Source organism: Arvicola amphibius, chromosome 12 (assembly GCF_903992535.2).
Source record: "Arvicola amphibius chromosome 12, mArvAmp1.2, whole genome shotgun sequence".
Taxonomy (NCBI): Eukaryota; Metazoa; Chordata; class Mammalia; order Rodentia; family Cricetidae; genus Arvicola; species Arvicola amphibius.
In genome coordinates this window covers 132,563,628-132,589,485 of record NC_052058.2, presented here as the reverse complement: position 1 = coordinate 132,589,485, position 25,858 = coordinate 132,563,628, and the positions used below count along the sequence as shown (strand labels likewise).

The window sequence follows — 25,858 nt, the reverse complement described above, 5'->3', positions numbered from 1 at the left end:
AGTTACAGATCAGCAATTGCATGACAAACGGCAGGATGAAAAGACACAGTGCACAGGCAAAAAGCAAGAAGCCCTGGGAAGATCAGAATGGCTGCTCAGAAAGATGCGTGGACTTGTGGCAAAGGAAGAAGGAATTACTTTCAAAGGGGCTCTAAATGACTGGCAACTATGTAAGTACTGTTTAAGCAATGGTTTTACATGGGGTATAGGAAGATAGGTATGGAAGGAGGGCAGAGACTATCAAGCAGGTCTTGTTCTCAGAGTTTAGGCTCAATTTGAGACCCATGGTAAACCACTGATGTTATAAGTAGGAAACGTGATCATTAAAAAAACCATGTGTGCCAGGTGGTGGTGGTCACGCCTTTAATCTCAGCACTTGGGAGGCAGAGGCAGGTGGATCTCTGTGAGTTCCAGTTTGAGGCCAGGCTGGTCTACAGAGTGAGTTCCAGGACAGCCAGGGCTAAACAGGGAAACCCTGTCTCAAAGAACCAAATAAATAAATGAATGGATAGTGTGTGATCGGGACAGTCAACACCAAAATATGGGCTAACATTTTTCTGGGTATTAGGGATTTATGCCCTTTCTTGTTGATTTTACTCTAGCTCAGAAGCTCAGAAAGAATAGCAGATAAATACTAGTGGACACCCTCATAACCACAGAATCGGTGGGTTGCACTAAAACTGTTAACTCTTTTACTGGCCTGATTTCCTCTTGAACTAATTTACTGAAGATATGTACAGGGATTATTTTTTATTGTTCCACAAGGCCTGGTTTGGGTCCTTCTGGGTAAATAGTAGACACTAAGTTTGTTCAAAGCATGAATTAATTTGCTTATACAATTACATGGTTCTTTTATATTTTAAATGAGAAGATATTAAAAACTATTGAGTTTCATTTAGACAAAGTAGTTTAAAGTATTTACTGCACACCTAGATATTAAGTTGCTTTTCCTAGAAAAAGTATCTGAAAACAATATGTCTACTTTGGAAAAAATACTTATGAAAAGTATGGGAGCATGTTGTCAGAAATTGCTCACAGTGATAATTTTTACCATAAATATGGCTTTCTCCAGCTCTCTTTGAGATAGTCTCTCTTTATTGTGAGGCCAGCTATGAACTCCAGACGTTCCTGCCTCAGCCTCCTCAGAGCTGGGATTGTGGGAAAGCACTGTCATATTTAGCAGAAATAGATGTTTCTAAATTTTAAGAACAGTAATCCAAAATACATGAGTACAAATACCAGTGGCACATATATGAATACATATTTAACATTAGCTAAAAAGAGAATTTCTTCAGATTCCTAGGAGAAATTGGGATTCTCCATGATCCTCCATACGAACTGGCTTGCCATTTTGGCATCTATTTCCTAAGTTAAATTTTCTACAACTCTGAGGTTTTGGCCACATATTGATAATTCACACTATTCAGACAGCAGATTAGTCCCCCCCCCCCCCCCCCCCCCCAGGGTTTCACAGTGAGTGTAACAGTCCTGGCTGTCCTAGAACTCCCTCTGTATACCAGGCTGGCCTCTAACTCATAAAGATCCATCTGCCTCTGTCTCCTCAGTGTTGGGATTAAAGGCGTGCACCACCACCACCACCAGACCAGACAACTTCTACTTACTCGAGAACACCTGAAAATACCTTTCCATCTTGCAATAGTAATGTGCTTTATGGCATAATGACCCTGATTTTTCACTGTATAGTTTAATAATTTGCAAAGATAAGTCCTTAAAAGTTTACTTGTGCTACTGGTTCTTTCCATAAAATACCACGGTAGTTTCCAAATGAAGCTCTGTAATGGGAGGGAGAGATAAAAAAATGAGTAGATACTTTAAAAGTATCTTAAAACCTGACATTACAACAATGTATTTATTGTCATTTATTCCGGAATAGTTACATTCTTCCCCCCTTGCTGAATTTCTATTATTTTAGTTTTAATAAATAGTTTTTTACAGTGGGGAGATGGGGCATACATACATATATATGTATACACACAAACACAATTGTGTAATGTCTAAGTAAGGAAAAAATACATTGCTACGTATGATTGTTACATTTCGAGTACTCGATGATTAAGGCTTATCCACAATGTTACAAGCCAGAAAGCGACTTGTCAGCCAGCCTCTGTAATTCAGCGGCAAGTGTCCAAGCCATTCACAACAACAAACCCCGTTCAGTAAAAAGGTCACTCGGGTACCATCAAGACACGGGGCTTTCACGGGGTTCAGCTGCTAAAGACATCAAAATCTGCCTCTACCCACGTGGGATTCGGCGGGCTGTCCCTTCTCTCGGTGGACCCCCTCCTGCAAGAGAAGAACCCTGCGGGACCCGGGCTTTTTCCCCCCTGCTAGTCTGGTCAACCCGGGAAGTGTCGTGTGCGGGCAGAAGCCCGAGCGGATGACCTTGCAGAATGCCACGTACACCCTAGCCACTGTACACCGCCGCTAGTCCCGGGGCCTCGGGGCTGGGTGCACCGCGGCGCCGACTTTCGGTCCGCTCTCCCGCCCACCCCGAAGCGCACCGGCTGGGTCGAAGGAAGCAGTGCCTCCGAGCACCAAGCCTCTCAAGATGGCGACAGCGCCTGGCATGACTTCTCCGGTCCCCGCGCCGCCGGGCCAGGCGCAGGAGAGCGAGCGGCGGCCGGGGCGGGGCCGAGCGCTCCCTGCCTCCCACGCACGCGCGCCCGCTCGCCCGCCTGTCCTCTCCTCTCGGAGCCCTCGCCCCGCGGGGCGGCGCGCGCTGCCTGCCGGGATACTCGTCCCGCCCACCCGGTCCTCCCGTCCCGTGCCGCCTTTCGCGAGATCCGCGTCTCTCTGCCCCCCACACCTCCCCTCAAGATGGTGGCGCTCCTCTCCGGGTGACTCTCTCTCCGCGACGGCAGGGCCTTTCGTCTCCGCCAGCCCCTCCTGCGCCCTCCCGCCCGCCCGCTCGCTCGCTCATTCGCGCACTTGGCCGCCTCCACGCCTCGCCTCTTGTCTACCTGGCGCGGACGGTGGCGCCTCCTTCCGCTTCTCCTCGGCGTTGCTCGCCTCGCTCGCACCCCGCCGTGGCCAGACCGCGGCAGCAGCCGAGCGGCGGCGGTAGCGGCGACGACGACGACTCCGACGTTGCCCAGAGCTCCGGTTTCCTGAGGAGAAGCGCGGGTCCCGCATGAGCCCCGGCGGTGGCGCCAGCGAAAGGGAACGAGGCGGTGGCGGGCGGCGGCGGCGGACGAGAGCGACCGGGACCAGCGAGGCGGTCGCAGCTCAGGCGCGGGGGCGAGGACAGGTCAGTGCTGCCGCGGCCGCGGCCTGCCCCTGCCCGGCGCGCTTCCCTCCCGCCGGTGCCCCGGTACCCCTCGGGGCCGCGCGGGAGGGCGGACGGGCAGGGTCGGCGCCCGGGCCCTCACCCGCCGCGGGGAGCGAGGGCCGGGGGCGCGTGGTCTGGAGGGGCCGGTGCCAGGAGTAGGCCCTGGTGGCTGTGGCTGCTGCAGCCTTAACTGTCAGTGCTGGCTGAGCGCAGCAGGGAGGGTTTTGTCGCCCGCGGGTACCCGAGTGGGCCCCGGGGTGGGGCGGACGTGCAGGGGCCTGGAGCTCGAAGCCTCCTCGGAGAGCCGAGCGGCGGCTTCGGGCAGCGGAGGGGCAGGCCCTTTCCTCCAAAGGGGCGCTCGGGGTGGGAAGACATCTTTAGACGTGTAGCTTGCTCAGTGGGCTGGGGGATTTGGAGTGGGTTGGGAAGGGCAGACGGAGGAAGCAGCACATCCAGACATCGAGGATCGCGCTCTCGGCTTCTCCGTGTGCTGCCGCCGCCGCCGCCGCCGCCGCCTCCTCCGAGAGGATCCAGTAGTTGAACGTGAGTTACTGGATTCCTCAGAAACTGCTGTGTTAGATGGAAATGCAAACCTGTAAGCAGTTGGCCTCCTCCTCCTCCCCCCTCCCCCTTTTCAGTTGAGAAAAATGAAAGGGACGTTTTCCCCCCCGTTTCGATGCGGAGGCTTTTTGTTGGAAGAGTCAGAATCGAATGTGCCAAACGCTTGAGCCCTAAGAATAGAAAATATAATTTTAATACTTTTCAGACTTAGAATAATCCTCGAAAGGCAATTTTATGTCTTTTTTTTTAAAATGACTTAGGAGCATGTCAAAGTAGAACAGTACAAATTTCTTTGGGATTGTATTAACTAGCTAGTGTGCTGCTGCAATTGTAAACTAAATAGTAAATGCGATGTATGATCCACAATGATCTTCAATGCCGAAGGACTGTGGGTATAACCCATGCTTTTGGGAGAAGCAGCAGATTATGTCAGGATATTTTGGAGAGGAAAGTGCGTTTGAAATGAAGATGTCCTAAAGTTTTAAGAAATACAGCTCTTACAAAGACGTGTAGCTACCGAGTAAATTTTGTTGAATAAATGGGTAGAGTGACGGGAGAAGTGTTTTCCTCCCACCTCAGATTAGTGACTGCTCTTAAGATACCTGTGGCAAATCAAGTACATTTAGAATTTAGGAGAGAGAATAAGAAAAAAAAAACTGTTTTGGTATGAAAAAAGAAATTTTTTGCTTTGTATGATAGAAATTGCTTTGGTACTAGAGTCTCCATTTAAATCAAATCTGCTTAATGCATTTCCAAGGAAATGAATAACCGCATCTATATTGCTGGTAAACTTGAAGTAAGGATGACTGTAAACCCTTAAATACTTAGCATTACAGAAAAAAAAACCCATTCATCAAAGTCTGTAACAAAAATGAGAGCTTCAACAAATAATATGTCATCTATATTTCTTTAATAAGAAAAAGATACCGTACATAATAAAAAGAGATGATTTGTAGCTTTGGTTTCAAAATCAGAATGTGAGCTATGAAGACGTGTCAATATTTAACTTGCATTGGTGTGTGGAGTAGTATACTCCTTTGGACGTTGCCCCCACACCAGAGGAGTTTTAATTTATGGGACTAGAGAGTCCCTTTTGCATGCAGATTTAGTAGGCGACTTTTGTTTTTATCCCTGAAATCACTCCCCCCACACCTTTTTAAAAATTTTTATTATTACTTTTTTTTGGAAAAGTTTTATGGTGTAGCTCTGGATGACCTGGAACTCTCCTTCTGACTATGTCTCCAGGGTGCCGGGATTAAAAGATGTACTCAACAGGACTGGCTCCCGTTCTGTTTCATGGCTTTACATGTAATTTCTGCCCGAGACTAATACTCATCCCACCTGCTTAGTCCTTTTCACAGCATTCATTGGCTTTCTATAGTGTGTCTGACATGTAACATTAAAGACAACTGTGCTTTTTAAACGCGTGTCAATCTCTATCTTCTGTCAAATAATTGCTGTAATAATTGTTTCTCTCAATTTTTATGAATAGTGTCCTCTAAATTGGCCATAGCTAATTTTTTCTGCTCAAGAGCAGAAAATGATTTTTGTAAATGTCCTTTAAAAAAACTTAAATATTTACTGGCATTTTTTTTATCATTTATTCTATTTAGGTTTATATTTGTTGTTAATGAGCATCACTGGTAAATGGGTACATAGTTATATTAAGTGTGTAAGCAGCTATTAAAAACATCAGTGTTCTGATGTTAGAAAACAGGGATGAGTTTTCAGAAGTGATTTTTTTTTTTTTTTTTTTTTTTTCCCTCCAAGACAGGGTTTCTCTGTAGCTCTGGAGCCTGTCCTGGAATTAGCTAGCTCTTGTAAACCAGGCTGGTCTCAATGTTTTAAGTACTTTGAAGTGTAAAAAGTCTAAGACAGAGGGTCATATAAAAATAGTCTTTAAAGAGTCTTTGATATTCTCTTCATCAGCATTTAGGATAATAGAGCTTTGGATGGTTTTGACAGTTTTCTTCCTCACTAATAAATATAAAGACAATGTTAAGCCAGGCATGGTGTCTGATGTCTGTAAACCCAACAATCGAGAGGCTGAGGCAGGATTGTGGCAAGGTCGAGGCTAGCCTGGGCTAGAGGTGAGAGCATCTCTCAAAAAAAATGATTAGAGATGTAATAAAATATGTAATGGAAAAAACTTTGTTGTTGTTTTTTCTTTCTTTTAAGACAGGATTTCTTTGTGTAGCCCTGGTTGTCCTGGAAATAGGTCTGTTGACCAGACTGGTTTTGAACTCACAGAGCTCCCTTGCCTCTGCCTCTGGGATAAAAGCTCTGTGCCACCATCACCCAGCCTCCAAATAGTATTGTAATTAGAGCTTGATTTCCTTTTTGCTGAGCCATCATTTTTTCTATAAACAGGATGGTGAAGGTGTCCCACATGTCAGGATTAAAGACTGTACAGGGCCTACTAGTTAGGCTTTCAACTTTCCCTTAGAAGACTTCATATCCATTTTTTTCTGAATGATCTTTAAGTACATTGTATACAGTAGTCCATTATTCTACTTGTTTTCTTTTTCATTGTGAGCTCAGTGCAAGGATTTCTATTGTTTAATCAGAGAGTATCTTTCCAGATCCTTAAGCCTGTTCAGCCTGCTATATTGTCAAACACTGGGTAGTTTACATAAAGAAAAAGATACCCCCACACACACCATAAATAGAAATGTATCTTGTAGTTATGGACACTGAGAAAGACTAAGATCAAAACTGATTTTCATTGAAGACTTGAGTAGTGTTAGTTGGATTTGTTGAGCTGGTCTAGGGGTTGAATTTAGGGCCTCTCACATGTGAGCCAACTACTTTACCGCTTCCTTGTACATAGGTCTCTTTAGGTCTGTCTGCTAGGCTGGCCTTAGACTCACTCTAGCCCAGGAAGACCTTGAGCTGGGAACCCTGTCTCAGCTTCCACCGTATGTAGATTGCAGACTTATACCATCATGTTTGGGTTGGATTGTGTCTCTGTGTTTCTCTCTGTTTCTTTTGTTTTTTCTTTGAGATTTTATGAGAGTTTTGCCTGCATTTATGACTACACCATATTTGTGTGGTGCGTGTGGAGGGCAGAAGAGGGTGTTGGGTCTGCCGTGATTGGGATTACTGACAGTTGCTATGAGGACTCTGGAAATTGAACTCTGGAAGAACAGCAGGTCCTCCTAACTGCTGAGCCTTCTCTTTGATCTCCCCTTCCCTCCCCTCCTACCCTTCACTTTTTTTTTGTGACAGGGTCTCACTAACCTTTGAAACTAGCTATAGAAGCTAACCTGCCCTCCAACTCAGAGGACCTCTTCCCCCTTCCTTCCCAGTGCTAAGGACACTGTTCTCATTCATTAAGGCAGATCCTCCTAGAAGCATCACCTTATTATTTTGTCACCTCAGCTTTTAGGCTTCTAGAGAAGTTTTAGGGGGATGTAAACATCAAGATCATATTGTGGAATATGTTTGAAGTAGTAGTTATCAGTATATTTACAAATGGTCAGCTAACATTTCTGAATATCCTTTGAATACTATGAACTGGCCTGGGTTGTACGGGTTAAGAAAACAAGAACATGTCTAACAGTTGGAAACTGATCGTTTAGTCATTTATTGTACATAATGCCATTTTTAAAAATTTAGTATCTTGTCATGTTATGGGGCTTACTTCTCTCTGTCCTTTCAGCCTTAGGGCAGTTCTGTAGTCTTAGCCTCCCTTCCCCCCCTCAGCTGTAATTGTAAAGTCTTACTATTTGTACTTTTTTTTGGGGGGGTGTGTGGGGATACAATCCAAACACCTGTGTGGATCCAGCTTATCATTCAGTAGTTGATTTCTAGCATACATAAATGTATGGTGTATATAAAATAAATAGATTGACCTGTTAGTGCTGGATTTTTGGAGAGTGCTTTCCATTTAGTTCCTGACATAGGAGTCACAAATGTTACAGACCTGAATAGTCCTCCACCTGAGAGCAGCTACTCTCTTCATTTTTGTTTTTAACACGAGGAAATCAAAGAGCTAAGGTTTAAAATGGTTTTCTTAAATTCATCTAGGGCCAGAATCAGTTTGGAGTCTCTGGCTTCCAGGTCAGGATTGTACATTATTGGCAGGTGTTCTGTCCTATGTGGTCAAAAGAATAGTTACAATTACTTTGTAATTGCCCACCCACTTTTATGGAGGTATGTATTTTCTATACTGTTGATAAAAGATAAGCTTTAGAAGATACCACAGCCAGGGCTTTTATTCTTTCTAATAAAGATGTGAAATAAAATTATATTACATAGAAATATTGTTATTTTTTCCAAACATGAGGTTGAAGTTGCTTTATTCCTTCTTAACAAAGTGACTTATTGATAAATACGCATCAAATTTCTTTTCATGTTTTCATTTAATTTCAAAATACTAGTTACAGTTCCCTGATTTCAGTTGTCTGTAACAAGTAAACTAACTTTATAGTAATTTGGAAATATTAGTGTTATTATTAGTATTAGTACTATCTACAAATGAAATAAAGTTAGGTTTTTTTTTTGCACTGCTTTTGATAGAGGTTCAAGTATATGTTATGTATCTCTAGTATCTCTAGGTCTTATTCCCAAAGCCACGTAAGAATAACAAATGCTTCCGAGTTTCAGTGATTGAGGAGATAAACACAACCTGCTACTATTGAAATAAAGGAAAGAATGCACTATTTCTGCTGCCAGAAGGTCTTTTGCTCTCCTCGCTCTGCCTTTTTATCCAGAATGAGCTAAAAATGAGCAGGCCTTTTATCTTTCTAAGGCCCTTTTAATATGCCACATGAAAGCCTTACTGCTTTCTAGTTACAGAGGCTTATGTTGCTCATATGCAGTACTTCCTGAAAGTTGATTGGTTTTGTATAAAGTAACTTGCCCAGAAAATTTGTAGTAGAAAGGGTCATGGAACATGATTTTCTGTTAACATTCTACATGCTAACCTTTTAAAGAAGTAGTTTTTGAAGAATCAGTTTTATAACCAAGTTTTATTAGTGATAGTAACATACTAGATAGGCTTATTCTTGAAGATCAGTTGTGGCAGATATGAGTAAGAGCGACCATTAAGAAACTTCATCTGGTTTGTGGAAGGGAATCCTATCTAAGTCTTACTGAAGTTGGCATCTTTACTTGAGGTAAAATCACAAAAATAATGTATAGATCTGGAAGATTTGTTCCATGAGCAGGATAGAGTCTTCCTTACCCATCTGTTTTCTCTCCTGTGCAAAATCTGGTGCTGTTACCCTTGCATCTCAGTGCATTTTAGAAGTTGGTCTTCTGTACCTGCCAGCATCAGTTGAGTGAGCAGTGTAACACAGTTCTCATTAAGTTGATAGAAATCAAGCATTCAAAAACAAAATACTTTGAATATGTTTTTGCATTGCTAGGGATGGAGGGCTGGGCCCTGCAACGTGCCAGGCAGGATATCTACCTGTGAGCTACATCCTCAGGTTGAAAAAATATTTTAACTTCTTTGTATTATGAAGACTTGTAGATCTTTTGTAATTGGTTATGTTTTATGTGGGTTGGTGGTAGTAGCAGTAGTGGTTGTTTGAAAAGAATCAAGCTACATAGCCAAAACTAGACTGTACCTGACTGTAACCCAGGCTGTACTTGAATTTTTGCTCATATGCTTATACCTCCTGAATTCTGGAACACTTTATTTCTTGTTGATTTTTTTTTTAAAGACAGTGTCTTTTTTTTTAATATTTTTCTTTTTTTTTCTCATTTTTTTATTCAAGATTTCCATCTCCTCCCCTTCTCCTCCCCCTTCCCTCCCTTCCCTTCTCCCCATACCCCCACTCCACCCCTCTCCAAAGACAAAGAGCCATCAGGGTTCCCTTCACTATGTTTAGTCCAAGGTCCTCCCAGCTCCCCCTAAGTCCAGGAAGGTGAGCAACCAAACTGACAAGGCTCACAGTGAGCCCGTCCATGCTGTAGAGTTCATGTTCATTGCCATTGTCCTTGGTTTCTCAGTCCTCCTCCACCGTCAGCCACATTCAGAGAGTCCGGTTTGGTCCCCTGTTCCATCAGTCCCATTCCGACTGGACTTGGTGGTCTCCCGTTAGATCTGTTAAAGACAGTGTCTTAAGTAGCCCAGGCTGATCTCAGATTCCTTGTAGTTGAAGATGACCTGAGCTACTTACCTTTCTAATCTCCCTGCTCCACTGCTGGGTCTATGGCTATGAACCACTGTTTCTTACCTGTGCCCAGGTGCATACGTGTTCAATTCAAATGTTCTTTTGGGCATTTAAGGAGTTTTACACACAAATTACATAGCTATAGCCTGAATGAACTTGCTGTCAGTGTTGTACTTTTATGGACGGTCTTGTCATGTAACAACTTCTGTCTGTATAAAAGAGATGGCTTGTCCACTTCATACTTCTAATGGACTTCCTCTCAAATGTGAGAAAGTGGTCCTTGAATTGTCTTTGTGAAATGCAGGCATCGCCGTAACTCGTTTAGTTTTATTGTCTGTGATATAAAATAAATTCTGATGCCTCTAATTAAATATAGATGTGGACAATATAGAGGATAATATAACAAATCAGCCATATATGTATCATTCAGTATGGACAAACAAACTTTATATTTTGTTGTTTCCTTGCACTCTATTGTCCTTCCTGAAACTCATTCTTTGTATTTTTTAGTTGATACCTTTAGTAACGCTGCAAGAATTTCTTCTCATTATAGTTTCAACACTCCACCTAAGACCTAATGGGAAGCATAATGCTATTCTTTGGAAATGCATAATGCTTTCTGCATAGTCTGTCATAAAGGGAAGTATTTTATCCCCAGCTTATTAGTATTTTCTTTCCTTAAGATTTCTATTTATTGTGTCCCTCGGTGTGGTTATGTACCATATTTACTAACCATACAACATGCCAAAAATAGGGATAGTTAATATTTGCCTTTGCTAAATATTTTTGTTTTTATGACTTTAAAATTATGCTTTTGAAGTATCTAATGTATATTATGTGTATGAATTGTTAAATCTTATTTCAGATAAAAACTAACTAGATATATTGTTTTTCTTTCCTTGCTTTTGAAGTGAGCTGACAATGTATCCTGTGTTGCTGATGGAAAGTTCACTAAGAAAATACAAATCCTGAGTTTCTAATAATTGCTGTTTCTCCACTTGTAAATGCTGTTCCATTCTCGTTCACTGTTACTGTTTCTCACTGATTTTGTAACATATATAGGTTTTTACATTAGAGATGGAAGTAGGAAGTTACACTTTAGGAACTTAAAGGAAGAATGTACTTTTTTCCACATAGATTGGATTATAATTTTGAAATAAGAACACATAAGCATAAGAGAAGAACTGAGATAATTTTAGTCTTTTATACCCAGAGAATTCAGTATCTGTTCTTCAGATTGTGTATAATTACTGCCTGGTATATTATGTTTCGTGTTACTTCAGAATGAACTTTTTTGGTCTGATTTAACTGTATGTATCGTCTTCCTACTCTATTCAGAAAGTGTTTGTTACTCCATTTTTTGAGCTAAATGAAACATAGGGAAGAGGTGAACTTAAAAACATGTATTTTTACAGTGGAATATATAGGCAGTTTGCCAGTTGAAATTAAATCTACTCCTATATTGAAGAGTCTGTGAGAACAGTAAATGTTTTCTGTGTACTCATTTTGCTTTCACTGTTTTTCTTCTTCCTTTCTCCATCTTTCCCCCTTCATCTCCTTTTCCTCTCTCCACCCTCTGATCTGCCTCTTCCTTGGCCTCCCCATCAGCCTCTTACTTTTTATTTGCAGATGTAGGCGTTTGTAAATACTGCAGCGGATGAACTGCTGTCTAGTTTGTGCAAGTCTGGTTTAGGATGTTTGCTACAGGCTTGGGAAACATGTATGTGTGATAATAAATAGTATATGTGTTTTCTATATTTCTAGGTCATACCAAATTTTGAGAAATTGAGATGTCATTTTTTAGTGGTCAAGATGTAGTAGTTCTATTATTTAGACACTTACTCTGTGCTTAAAATTACCATGTTGTAATAATAGCATTCATGTGCTTATGTACTTATTAATTTATTTATTGGTTCCGGGCATTAAACCTAGGGCAAGTTTCTGTTATTATTGCTATTAATACCATTATGTTATGTATGATGTGTGTTTGGCCATGAGAGAACTATGTTATGTGTGTGAATGTCAGAGGATAATTTGGTAGAGTAAGTGCTCTCTGTCATTTTGTAACTGTGGTTGCAGAGATCTAACCCAGCTGTTAGGCTTATATGGCAGGCATTTTGCATACAGTCATCTTACCAGCTCTGCAGCCTTATTTTATTAGGATATTTTTCACAAAGCAGGAAGAATGGGTCACCTAATTCTGCAAGGTCCTAATGCTTTCTTTTTAGCTTGGATATTGTATATTCTTGATTTCATTTTCTTTTAAAAACTTGTTATTAAAATACTTAGAGCATTCAGTAAATAATACAGCAAAAATCTACTTACCTACCACCCAGGAATCTAAATAATACCAGTTTTGGTATTTTTGAAATTTAATTCCTTCCTCCAAGTTCTAGTACTTTCTCTTTTACTCATGTAACAGGTATCTTGAAGTTCTTGATCATTTCCTGTTTTGTGCTTATATATGATCCTTGCTCATAAGTGATATGTCACACTTAAGTTTTTATAGCTATATTTTGTGTATATGTGTCATCAGTTTAAGTGTTTTAACTCTGTTATGTTTTTGATACGTATGTAGACGCATTCAGGTCTGTTATAGTTCGTTTTACTGCTTTGTGGTATTTCAATATGAATATCTAAATAGTATTGTATCCCACTGCAGATGAATATTTTGTATTATTTCCTGTATTGCTCTTAGGAATAATGCTACAGAGGTGTCTTTATAATTACTTTGTACAAGTTTTTCATTAGGGGAAATTAAAGAAATGATGTTGCTAGAAAATAGGCTATGTCTTTAACTTGAATAGATAAGGCCAAATTCTTATGTAAATTGAATTTGCCAATAGATGCTTCATCAGCAGTGTATGAACATTTTTGTTCTAGCATCTTTTTTCCATACTTAGAATTGATTTTAAATAAAAATAACAAATGGCATCATATTTTGTGTTTGGTTTAACTCTGTGTGGTTGGTAAAATGGTGTGAGTTTTATAATTTTTTTTCTTGCACATTTCACTTTAGCAAATTTTTTTGGTACTTGGGATTGAATTCTGGTACCTGTTGTATGCTAAGTAATTTTCTATGTGTTTTATAACTTACAGAAGAAATTTAAAAGAAAAGACACCGTGAGCATGGTTCATGTTGACAAGGACTTTGGGAACTGTCTTATCCAGCCTGTGTGCTTTCGAGTGCATTCGAGGAATGCTTTCAAAATAAGAATAAAATAAAATGTTAAATCCACTGTAGCATTATCTCTTGCTATATAATCTCAGTCTCAGTATCTAATTGAAAAGTCAGGATTCCTTACAATTTTACAAAGGGAAATTGCCTGACATATTTTCTGTTATTAGTGAGGGTTTCTGGTATTGATTATTTCTTTTGGTCCATCTGAACAGAGGTAGGATTCTTTTTTTGAAAAAATAATAATATGAAAAGCTACTGGTTCTAACATTTTTCTCCAATTTTTTAAAATGTCTCTTATATCATGCTTTACTTTTCATTTCATTTGCTTTAGTTTTTTTCATCAGTGATTTTTCTTTGTAATAACTTGATAAACAGTTTTGAAAATTGGGATTCCAAGGCTCCCTACTTAATTTTGGAATTGTCTTGGCTCTTCTTTGACCTTTATTCTTCACAGTACTGTAAAGCCAGTTTATCAGCTTCCTTTGGGGACTGATACCATATCCTTTTGTGTGTGGTATCTTTGTTTTTTGACATAGCATTTTTAAGGTCCATTCATGTTGTGGCATATAATAGTAAATCATTCTTTTTTAAATGTTTGTCTGTTCAGTCATTGGCTGATAGGTATTTGTGTTGCTTCCAATTTTAGTGTTTTTGTGAATATATATGAAGGTGTGAATCAGATAGGTCATAGGTTAACTATTTAAAAATTAGAGGGACTTTTAAATGCTTCTTGAAGTGGCTGTATTTTTTTAAAAATTAATTTTACTAGTAATGTGTGTGAAGGTTCTGATTTCTCTATTGTTGCTGTTATTGTCTTTACTTGCAGTCTTTCAAATTATTGTTTATTTCGGGTGCTCTAAAGGTTTAGAAATACTAGTTTTTGTTGTTGTTTTTTGTTTTGTTTTCAATAGGCCATGGTGATGAATAGAGAATATAAATGGCAGAGCAAGGGAAACATTTCTAGAGAAATGTCCTGAGAAGCAAAATTATTGAGATCAGAAATAGGGACTTCTAATATATGATAGAGTGCTATAACCAAAGGAGGTTGATACCTCAGAATGTCATCATTTATGGGCAATATTTGGATGACTGGGTGTGGCTATGACAAGGATCTCAGTTAATATGAGAAAAAAATTTGAAATTTATGTTATTGGTATTAAGAAGGCATAGGATTTTTTTTTTTTTTTTTTAAATACGAGAGATAATCAAGTTCTAACTTTGGGGAAGATAATTCTGTCAGTGTGTAAGAAAGAAGCTAGTGAAAATAACAAAGCTTTATGTCCCAACAATCTGATAACCATCTGGGGAAGAGAAGCAATAGATTCTTTAAAGATAAACTATTAAGAAATATTTTTAAAGTTAAAATTTCTAGGCCTGAATGTTTTATAAAGGAATGGACATAGATGGTCCTTAGACTCAGATTTATTTGTGAATCTTAGCTTTATACTTATGTGTTACCTAAAGAAAGTCACTCAAGGTTTGTTTTCTATGAGATCTTTCTTTCTGTAAACACTTTTAAGGATTGTAAGTATAGAAATGAGTGATTGACAAACTCTCTTAGTGTTTAGTCTGGAAGAAGAGGCTGTGCTAGCAGGGCTTCATTGCATGGTCTTAAATGTTGTGATAGAGAGAGTAAGCTTTGCTCTGAAAGCAACTAAGAGCCACCACAAAAATGCTTAGGGATAGTGTTGTATTGTTGGTCATTCCAGAGGTAGAATGGTAGCAGTACGTAAGCAATATATTTGATTTGGAAGGAGAAATTTTACAGTATTACTTGAGTTTTTCTGATTTGAGTCATTGAACTGTGAATCCTAACAGTATGTCACAGGATTTACTTAGTATGTGATAAATCTTATCTCTTGTGGAGACTTTTCCACAGGTTAAGTCAGGATTCTATTATAACAGCATCATTGTCTGTGAATCTCCTCCATAGCTTTTCTCTTTGAATTATAATTATAGATTATTGTGAGGTTTTTAATTTGTCCTCATCTCCCCCACAGTTTAAGAGATCATGTATTTTCAGCTACCAGTACATACTCAAAATCCAAATGACATGTTTTGAATGAAGAATTTGAAGACTTGTAATGGTTAGGTTAAATAGAAATAAGGAAAGAAGATGGCACGATGTCCACTCCTTAGGACAGTCAGATTGGTGATATGTAGATATATAGAGTAGAATGGTTTTTGCTTTTTTTTCTTTTGTTTTGCTCTTGCTGTAATTGAGATTATTTTTTACTTTAGATGCTGACATTCAAATGCTGTTATACCTTTGATAATTAGGAGTTGGGGGAGGTTATAATGCCAGAGATGAAGGTCTTAAAAATATATATGGTGCTAAAGCTATAGAGAAACCCTGTTTGGAGAAAAAAAACCATAAAATGGAATCTATGCATCATTTGGAGTGTGTTCAAAATACAAGTTTATATTGTACTGCATCAGAATCACTGCAGGAAAGCCTAAGTTTGTCTGTCCATTCTGCTGTCCGTCATTTCTACCTTCCTTCATTGCTTTCTTTTTTTTTTTTTTTTTTATGTTCCGTCCTTAATTTTTTTTGGGTGGGGGGCAGGTTCTCTTAGTTTAGGCTGGTCTAGAACTCACTGCACAGACAAGTCAGCCTTTGAATTTCTGATCTGACCTCTCCAGTGCTGAGATACAGGTGTATTTCACCATTCACACCTAAAGGTAAATTTTAATAGATTTCCACAAGTAAGTTTTTTTTTGTTTTGTTTTGTTTTTTTTTGGTAAAGCATGAAGCTCAGCTCTCAAAACTCTTAATGGTTTATTTATATTTTATATATTTTTTTAAGTACTTAAAGCAAGGCTGGGCATGGTGGCACACATCTATAATCCCAGCATTGAGGAGAGAGAATCAGGCAGTCTGTGAATTTAAGGCCAGCCGAGTCTACATAGCAAACTTCTGGCTAGCTAAAGTTATGTAGTGAGACTCTGTCTCTATCAATCAATTTGTCTGTTCGTCCATCCGTCCATCTGCCTACTCTACCTTCCTTCCTACCTATAAGTAATATGCAGATATATTTATTTTTGTTCCTTTAACCTGTTATGTATTGGGAGGGTTTCTTAGTCACTGGGATTTGGTTTTTTCGTTATGATGAAACAAATAAGAATACCTGAAAACTGAAAAATACCTCTGATAGGTTATAAATGAACTCTGAACTAAGAATTTAAAAATTACTGAAGAGCTTACTTTAAGCTTTGTAATAAGTTGGATGTTTTTGTAGTTTTTATTTGTAAAGAGTTATAGACATGGAGGGGTTTACATAAGTAATGCCACAGTCCAGTGGGGCCCTGTTATGTGTCAGGAAGGAATCTATATACTTTGAATACATTTTCTTTAATTCAACAACGTAATTCTTGAGAGACTGAGAGTTCAAAGAACTTAGCCATGGTTGCACCTTTAGAAGGTAGTAGATAAGCATCAATGTTTTTGTACAGCAGATGTTTTGCATATGGAGTTTATCTGAAAGCAAAATTACTATAGGTGTGTGGAGGGATTTGAGTTATGTGAACAGTTTTCATACGTTTTCAGCTTATTTGTGAAAAGGCTAAGGAAATGAGGAGCGTTAATCTTTGTATGTGAAAATGAGAAACATGCTTTCCCAGATGAAAATATACAGATTACAGTCTGCTTAGCTACCCTGATACTGATCTTGGAAACAGGAATAGGGAAATTTGTCTTTCAATATATTTTGGATCTTTATAAGTATTATTGAAGATAGATTTGCTTTTATTTTATAATGAATATCATTAATTTTTTCTGAAAGACTATCCAGTTGTTTATGTTAAAAGAATTGAGTGAGGTGTTTTATATTTTAGGTTAAAAATCTGTAAGAGCCTGATTTTAGAATTCACCAGCTCCTCAGAAGTTTGGCGAAATATGGTATGTCTCTGTTTTATTTTTTGAAATTCATATTGCATGAATTATTGTCATGGCTAACATAATGACAAATGCGTTCAATAAATTTGAACGTCTGTCATTTTTAAAGGATCATGCTAGGTACTGAGTATGCTACCAGGTAGACTTGAGAGATACAAGTGGAGTGCTGAAAGAATTTATAGGAGATTACTGTACTATGAGAACATAAGTAATGTGGATAAGAAGATCAAGGAAATAGATTTGGATGTTAGGCTGTGGGTGTAAAGAATCTCTTGTAAGCATATTATATACAAGGCATGCTATGGTCTTAATTCTATCTGTAATGTAACTGAAGTTTAGAGAGGTAATCTAACTTGCCCAAGGTTTTCCAGGTAGTAAGTGATCAAACAGACAGAGGGATCTCAGATTGGCATTGGAACCAGTATTGAGATGAGCTCTCCATCTCATAAAAAAAGAAGAGAGTACTTGACTTAATCTTCAGAGTGGGCTTAGTTCTTTAATGAATTAATCCATTTTATTTTAACTTTTGTCAATTTTGTGTTTTTAAGTTAGAAGTTAGATTCATTCAGATATCCTCAGTCCACTTAGACAATATTAGTATCATGAGACCATAAAGGAACTATCTCATGGGCCACATCATTTATTTCAAGAATGTCGTTACCTCTGTCCATTGCTATCCCAACGATGCCTATGTTGTTAGGAAACATAGTAATGTTAGGAAAATCTTGGAAATTGAGTTATTTCTTACAGAGATTATAAGTCCTACTTATTGGAATCCCCTAAAGTTGTGAACACTGGCAAAAATATGAGCTCAAACATTAATGTTTGAATAATTGCTTTGAGATTCTCAAATACCTTCCTGTTTTCATTTGAGTTCTGGGTCATGCTGTTAGCGACCTTGTTTCTATGTGCTGTCAGTTTGCAAATGTTAGTGTGAAGGGGCTTTCCCCTTACTAGTCTTAGACTTCTTATTTCTAGTTATTCATATTTGTTCTGTTTGGTTAAGTCAGTGGACGATGCTTGAGGGAAAAACTAACTGGATAAAATGATATACCAGTATTGGTATATTATATTTCTAGTGTAAGGCATTTTGGCAGACTTACAGCATGATTAAAGAGTACAGTGAAATCTGAGTCAAAAAGATTTACTTAAAACTTTGTATTAGAGTTAAGGTACTTGGAGAATAAGGGTATGCATTTGTATTTTGCTGTGTAATTTTTATAGAATTGAGTCTATAGGATTGAGCATGGACACTTTCTTATACAGCCAAGGGTTTTAAAGTTAATTTTAGATGAATCTACTTTAACTATAGAATATGTATATGTGCAACTATTTCATCAAGAATTTGCCTCTGGCAGATGGTTTCTCTATCAGTTTAAGATTCCTGTTATTAAATCAGTCTCATTTTAACTATTGCCACAGTCCATATTCTAATGCTTTGCTTATTTGTAAGTATTTAAATCTCAAAACTCTGTAAAGCAAAGCTAAGCCATAGCAAAATTTTAATAATTGGTAGAAAGGTAGTCAATCTTGATTTTAGTCTTATTTCACCATTATTTGTGAAACCTTGGACAAGTTGGGTAGTTACTCCGAGGCTGGTTATTGTTATTCTTGAGTGTCTGCTTTGATCTCGCAGATCTAAAGTCAGTGGAACTTAAGGGTACTGTTGATCACTGTACTTTGTAAGCCATATAAACATTGAAAAGCAAGGATTATTATCTCTCTCAGAAATGCCTGGTACCAGATGTGTTTCAGATTTAAGAATTTTTCAGATTTTGGCATGTTTCTATAGACTTCACTGATTAAGCATATGTAATCTGAAAATGCAGAATCTGAAATACCCCTAAATCCAAACTTTTCTGAGTTGCTGACAAGATGATTTAAAATTTTCTGGGTTTTGGGTTGAGAACATACCTCATTTTCTCAAGTGAAGAGATCATTTAAGGAAACAGTATACTGGAAAATAATCCATAAAGGTTTTCCTATGATAATTATTCTTCTAATAAATTTTATGTTGACAACTGATTTGAAGCTTTGAAGATTATGATTTGAACAGTGAACTGGGTTTATGCTAGTGTTCTAACTGAAGGTCTGTTTAATTTGTTAGAATTATTAAGCCTCCGTTCAGATCACGTTAGCAACTAGACTGGTGTGACAACCTGTTTTTAATCAGTGACTCAGAGCTGTTACCACCCTGATGTCCCCGAATGGCCACAGCTTGTAAAAGGTAACTTTGAATGTTATTCTACAGTCTTTACAGGCTGTCATTTTAAAGTGAATATGTGCTATATAAATGAAGGCGATGCATAAGAGGCAGGGATATTGCTAAGATAGAGGACTTAAGAATTTAGCTATTTCTCCATTTAAGATCCTTTTGCAGCTACTTAATAGAGTGAATTTCTTACCTGTCCTTTCGTTCATGAAGATAAGTTGTCACCAAAGACCTGTTTTTCTATATAGAAAATGTTTCTCAAATGTGTGAAGATTGCACTGTATACGTTTTAGGAAATATATGGAAAATGCCTTGATTACTGTTTGTAAGTGACCTCTGTTGTGGTAGAAGTTTACATGCCTCTCTAAACGTGTTTCACCTTTAGTAAAGTTAGTCTGCAGTGGAGTTAAAGGTGCAGCTCTATATCCTTAGAAGGATGTATTTGCTAGTTCACGCTGCATTGCTGAGGGTACTTGGGTGCGTTGTCATCCCTTTCTGTTGTTCAGGTTGATACTTTTAAGACTGTCTTCTCCAGTGTTACAACATATGTTTCAGTTTACCAACTTCATTTTTTTTTTTTAATTCTGACAAACTTTAGGATAACGGGTTAGTTTCTGTTTTTTTAAAGTTTGGTTCATTTTAAATTTTGAATTTGGTAAGCTAGAAGTGTGTACTATATTATTTGTAATGTGTTGGTAGTAAAGGAACAATAAGCTCCTTAAGAACCAAAGTACAGCTTTGGGACTGTTAGTAGGTACTTGAGAGTTAATTCTAGTTTTAGGGTACATTTTAGTAATTTACTTAGATTACTGTTGAAGTAGTCTGAAAGTAGACATTATTCAGATGTACACAGTTAGTAATAACATCTTTCTGTTGTGTATATTTACTTTTATTTTGATTGAAATAAAACTGCAATTTGAATGAAAGCAGCCTGTGCTGTGTCTAAGAGTCCTGAGAATAGTTTTAGGATAATAATCTTTGAATCCTTTTTAACTCTGTTCTTTCAGTTAGGTTGTCTTAAATTATTAGTTTGGCTTACTGGTGTTTAATGGCTCACTCTGATATATGTAGACATTAAATAGAGATCTAGTGTGTGTGTGTGTGTGTGTGTGTGTGTGTGTGTATACACACACACACACACACACACAGTATATATATACACACACACACACACACATACACACACAGTACTTTTTTGGCATTGTGATACCGGTGTTTACATATTGTTTAGGGAACAGAAGTTGGGAAAATAGTTATAGTTGGCCGTTTGAAGATATATTTGCTCTGTAGATTATTTTAGGATCTTGAAAGTTTGCAATAGTTTTATAATGTTCTCCTGAGGCATGTTTTTTTCCCTCATGTCTTACATTTTTCCTGTATTTTTTTCTTCCTCATCATTTCCTAACCTTTTTAAAAAAAATCGCTTTCCCAATTCATTTCAAACATTTTGCGTCCTAGCTGATTAACAAGTTCTAATTTGCCTTTCTCATTTCTAACATGTTTATTTATATTTTTTTATTTTGTAAGTGAGCTTTACCTCACACTGTAATGTCAGATGTTGGAGGGGCACACTAAAAAATGAGTTAGCTAGTCTGTATGGGTTATCATCTTGTTTTAGCTCTTCTAGCCCTTTTGTATAGGATGTAAGTTTTGGAACAATATTGGGATACCCAGATGATGTGCTTGTTTCCCAGTGGAGAGAGGGTGGAGAGGTGTTGCATTTGTTATCACGTCCAAGCGCCAGTTTCAGTTCCTATGTAATTTCGTGTTAAACAGAAACTATAAAAGCACTGCTAAGAAAATCTAAAGTATTTGAGCTTTGGGATCTGTTTTTAATCAAACGTACCTTTTTTCTCTCTTTCTCTCTCTCTCTCTCTCTGTGTGTGTGTGTGTGTGTGTGTGTGTGTGTGTTTACTGACTTGGAATCTAAATGAATTACAGTGTTATTTTGAAGGTCTAGCAAAGAAGTGAATTTTTGACACTAAAAGTAATATAGTAAATTTTAAAATTCTTTTTTAATTTTAAATTTATTTTATGTGTGTAAGTGTTTTGCTTACAGGTATGCACGTGTACCACAGGTGTGCCTGGTGCCTACAGAGGCCAGAAGAGGGCATCAGACCTGGGACTGGACTTACAGATGGTTATGAGCAACTTTGTGGGTGCTCAGAGTCAAACCTTGATTCTCTGGGAGCAGCCAGTGCTCTTAATCAATGAATTACCTCCAGCCCCTGATTTAAGGTTCTTTGTTAAAAATAGCGTCCATAACCATGTGCCAAAATAAGCCTTTTAATAAACTTTTTTGTTTGTTTAAGTTGGAAAGTCTGAAGTCAGTGATAAATTCACAAATCCAGTCTTGGTATATTTGTATACCAATTTGACATTTAACTTAATCTTTTTTTTTCCTAACCCATTTTGGGAATTTGAAGTGGTAGATAGAAATAGGTACTAAAATCAGTTCACCATCTAACATTGACTCTCACACTGGTAGGTGTTGGCGCGCCTTTAATCCCAGCATTCTGGAGGCAGAGGCAGGAGGATCTCTGTGAGTTCAAGGCCAACCTGGTCTACAAAGCAAATTCCAGGACAGCCAGAGCCGCACAGTGATACCCTCCCTCGCCGCCCCCCCCCCCAAAAAAAGAAAGAAAATAAAGGGAACATTGCCTATCACATTAATGATTTATAAAAATTAACATAGTAAAAGACTTTTTAGAAAGTTAATTGACTTTTGTGATGCAGTGTCTCACTGTTTAGTTTAGGCTGGCCTCAAAGTAAGGATGATCCCAGCTTAGCCTCTGAGGACAGGAGGTACAGGAAAGTACTGCTGTGCCCAGCTCTAGAATTGTTCCTTAACCATGTGCCTTCTGCTCCAACCCAATAAAAATGGGATGCTTCTTGATGCTTTAGATGTATGTATTTCCATTAAAAGCTAATGTATTAAAAATAAAGAAAATAACCAGTAACTCTTAATAAAGCTGAAACTAGCTTACAATTATCTAGCAGATATAATGCTCCACATACATGTTGATGATATTTAAATGTTTCTTAGGTAAAGCTGATTTCCTTATTGAACCACAGTAATCATGATTAGAATGGTACACAGCATTTAACTATCTTAAAATTTACATACACTATAATATCATAGTTCGAATTGTCTAGAGCAGAAGTTGGCAGATATTTTTTATGGGACCTGTGAATATTTTAGGTTTTGAGGGAAAACTGGTCAGTATACATAGACAGTGTTTCAATACATGCAACTATCAGTAAAACATACCTACAAAATCAGGTGATCATTCCACACCTTGGCGTGTTTGCCAGGTTACAGTTTATTAACACTTCATTTAATCTCAGGACTGAATACCAATTTGCTAATGTAGGCAGCCCATCTTGATAGAAAGTTACTGTTTTGTTTTTCATACTGTTTGACTTTGTAAATTATTATAGTTTATACTGATATAATATCTGAGTATAATGATATTAATTTCTTTTTCTCATTTTAAAATACCCTTTCATTAGAACTTAAATATTGCTTTCAAATTTATCTTCACTACTTACATTTCTGTCCCTGTTTGGAATTCACTAACCTTTTTCTTTAATTACATTTTACAGATCACCAGGAGAATCCCAGTCTGAAGACATTGAAGCTAGCCGAATGTAAGTATAACTTGGTTCAGGCTATGTATGTTTTAAGTTGCCCTACACTGCTTTATTGGAAAATACCTTCTAGGCTTAAAAAAATCAATAAAATAAATTTAAATAAGAAGAAAAAACTGAATATTATATTCAGAGATTGGAAAATATCTACTTTTCCCCTTACCAAATGCTTCCATGATCTGCAAATCATTAGATGTCTGATGGTAAGTAGATAATTGCATATGTGATTCTGAATTCTTGTGCTTTTGTGCCCTGAACAGGTATGGGTAAACAGGGAAATGACAGATAGGTTTGGCCTTGTTGGTACCTACTATTGACTAATATATAACTAATGAAAATACAATTGTGTAGACTTCTGTTTACTCTTAAGTCAATAGGTCCCATGTTTTGGATATAAAGATGCGTGAGAATTAGTTCCTACTCTCTGAAAGAGCACGAACAAATATTTTTAATTATTTAAATAGAATTGTAGTTGGGTTATAGTGAGAATACAGAGAAATGCCAACCTATGCAATAAAAATCTAGTGGAGATAGTAGGAAAATTAGCATAACTGGGCAAAACTAAGTGTAACTTGAAATGTTACTAGGAATTAAGCAGCTAGAAGTTTGACTGGTTTTTAGGCAGTCATGGGCAAGGTTCTGAAGCAGGACACTTGAGTACAGGGAAGAGTGAGGAACTAAAAATCTGATGGTGAGGAATGAAAACTGGAAAAAGAATTATCATTACAGGGGATTAGGCAGGAGACTGTTGCAATGGCATGGTGAATAGAGTATCTGCCCTGCAAGAAGGAAGACTGGAGTAGGGGGAAGGTAGCTAGTAGGTTGGCAGAAATGAGTGCCTTAGTAAATAAAGAAAGAGCATTTGATGAAGACACTGTCTTCTTCATATGCCTCCCCACACATGTTAATATACCTGCACAAATGCATGATACACATTCTGAAATTAGAGGGAGCTAAAGATAGATATATGGAGCTGTATTTAAGAATGTGTTGAAAAAGTCAAGATTTTCTTTACAAAGCAGATTACATCATTTTAAATTCTTATGTACATTGTGACCTTCACGAAAACGACTATGGCATATATATTTTAAATTTATGTGACCATATCACTTCTATGATAACTTTTAAACAGTTATAAAATGTAGAAAATTTACTATTTACCGTTTTAAACTATGCAGTTCAGTGCTGTTGTCAATTTTTGAGCATTTATCATCAGAATGTTTGTATCTTACAATGCTGAAACTTTGTATGCATTAAATAGTGACTTGTTATTCCTAATTCCTACTAACTGGCAACTACGATTCTGCTTTTTGTCTGAATTTTGGTGCTTCTAACTACCTTAAGTAAGTGCAGTCACAACAGCTTTTTTCTTTAATGATTGGCTTATTTTACTAAATACAGCATCCTCAAAGTTCATTTCTTTGTATCATATGCTAGAACTTCCTTTTTATTTTTGGCTGAGTAATTTCTCTTGCTTGTATATGCTTTATTTGGCCCACCTATCTGTTCATCTGTTAATGGGGTATTTCTGTGTTAGCAGCAGTTGGGAATTATGCTGCTATAAGCATGGGCCTGTTTTTTGAAACCTTGTTCAAAATTCTTTTGTGTCTAAATATGAAGTATAATTATTATATCATGGTAATTATGTTTAATATCTTGAGACTATGCCATATTGTTTTAAACAGAAGCTATACCATTTTATTTATATTACCTATAATAAAAGTATTATGATTTTTCTACAACTTGGCTGGTGTATTAAAATTTCTTTGGGGAGTAGTAGTCATCCTAATAGATGTGATTTAATTTATTATAGTTTAGTAACCGAGTAGCTTTTTTTTGTTGCTTTTACTCTTAAAAAGCAAACAAGTTTATCTTGTATACCTAGATAGCTGCCAGTATGGCAGAAACTGAAGAACAAGTGCCTTTCCTTACTTTCTTTTTTTTCCTTTTTTTTTCCTTTTTGAGACACGGTTTTCCTGTGTAGCCCTGGCTTTCCTCTTTCTAGACCAAGCTAGCCTCAAGATCAGAGATTGACCTGCCTCTGCCTACCAAGTGCTGGGATTAAAGGCATGTGCCATCACCACCAGCTCCCCATGTGCCTTTTTATGAAAAAAATTGAATGGTGTTTTGTGGAACACTAGCTAGCATAATTGAGTTGGGATTGAGTATACTAAAGAAGGTGTTGCGGTAATAAAGCAGACTAAATGTTGAAAGTTCCATGCATTGAATGGCCAGCTGAATTTAGAAACCTCTTATAATGCTTGCAGTTTTCAGAGACTTATCTAGTAGTCTCTAATGCGTAATACTTTAAGTTGAATAGTAGCAGAATAGGACAGGCTATTGCTAGTGTTGTATGCAGACTACTTATTGCATTAGGGCATTTTGCATTTACATTCTTTTATTCATGGGAATGATTGAGAAATTTTGCTGTCACAAGATTCTAAAGCAGTAATTACATCTCTTTCCAGATAAAGCCCAGACCTAATGTCTTGATTACTGGAATCCACTAAACATTTAACGAACTAATAATAATATTTGCCAAGCTCAGTCAAAAATTTTGAAGATTTCCAAACTATTCTTATGAGCCAATCATTGCTCTGATATGAAAACAAAAGAGAAACTCTACTACTATCGGCTAATAATAAGAGTTCTTAAGAAAGACAATAGCAAAATGAATTAAACAACACATAAACATTATTCACCATAGTGTAGTGTGTTTACTTTTGCCAGGTAATCTCAGCACTCAGGATGCATTGGCAGGTGGATATCTTGTTGTAAGGTCTACAGAGTGAGGTCCAGGACAGGCTGAGCTACATAGAGAAACTCTGTTCAGAAAACCAAAAGAGAAACAACACAAAAATGAAAAACAAAAGCCAAGTCTTTCTCACTACAGGTACTTCATTGCCTTACTCTTTAAGTCAAGGATTCTTGAGGCTGCAGAGCT

General features: G+C 37.7%; 1 protein-coding gene across 3 annotated transcripts in view; it reads left to right on the top strand.

Annotated features, from left to right (window-relative positions):
• The first annotated feature begins 2,849 nt into the window (after positions 1-2,849).
• Positions 2,850-25,858, top strand: part of Ube3a (ubiquitin protein ligase E3A) — an 85,193-nt gene continuing 62,184 nt past the window's right edge. The window contains exons 1-4 of one of the 3 annotated variants that reach the window (XM_038313630.1): positions 2,850-3,268; positions 16,991-17,054; positions 19,159-19,278; positions 22,870-22,914. In XM_038313630.1, the coding sequence (XP_038169558.1) occupies positions 19,259-19,278; positions 22,870-22,914 (65 nt within the window). In that variant the 5' untranslated portion in view covers positions 2,850-3,268; positions 16,991-17,054; positions 19,159-19,258. Of the gene's footprint in view, positions 3,269-3,811; positions 3,833-16,990; positions 17,055-19,158; positions 19,279-22,869; positions 22,915-25,858 lie in introns of those variants that run through there. The other 2 variants (XM_038313632.1, XM_038313633.1) reach the window with 2 other exon arrangements.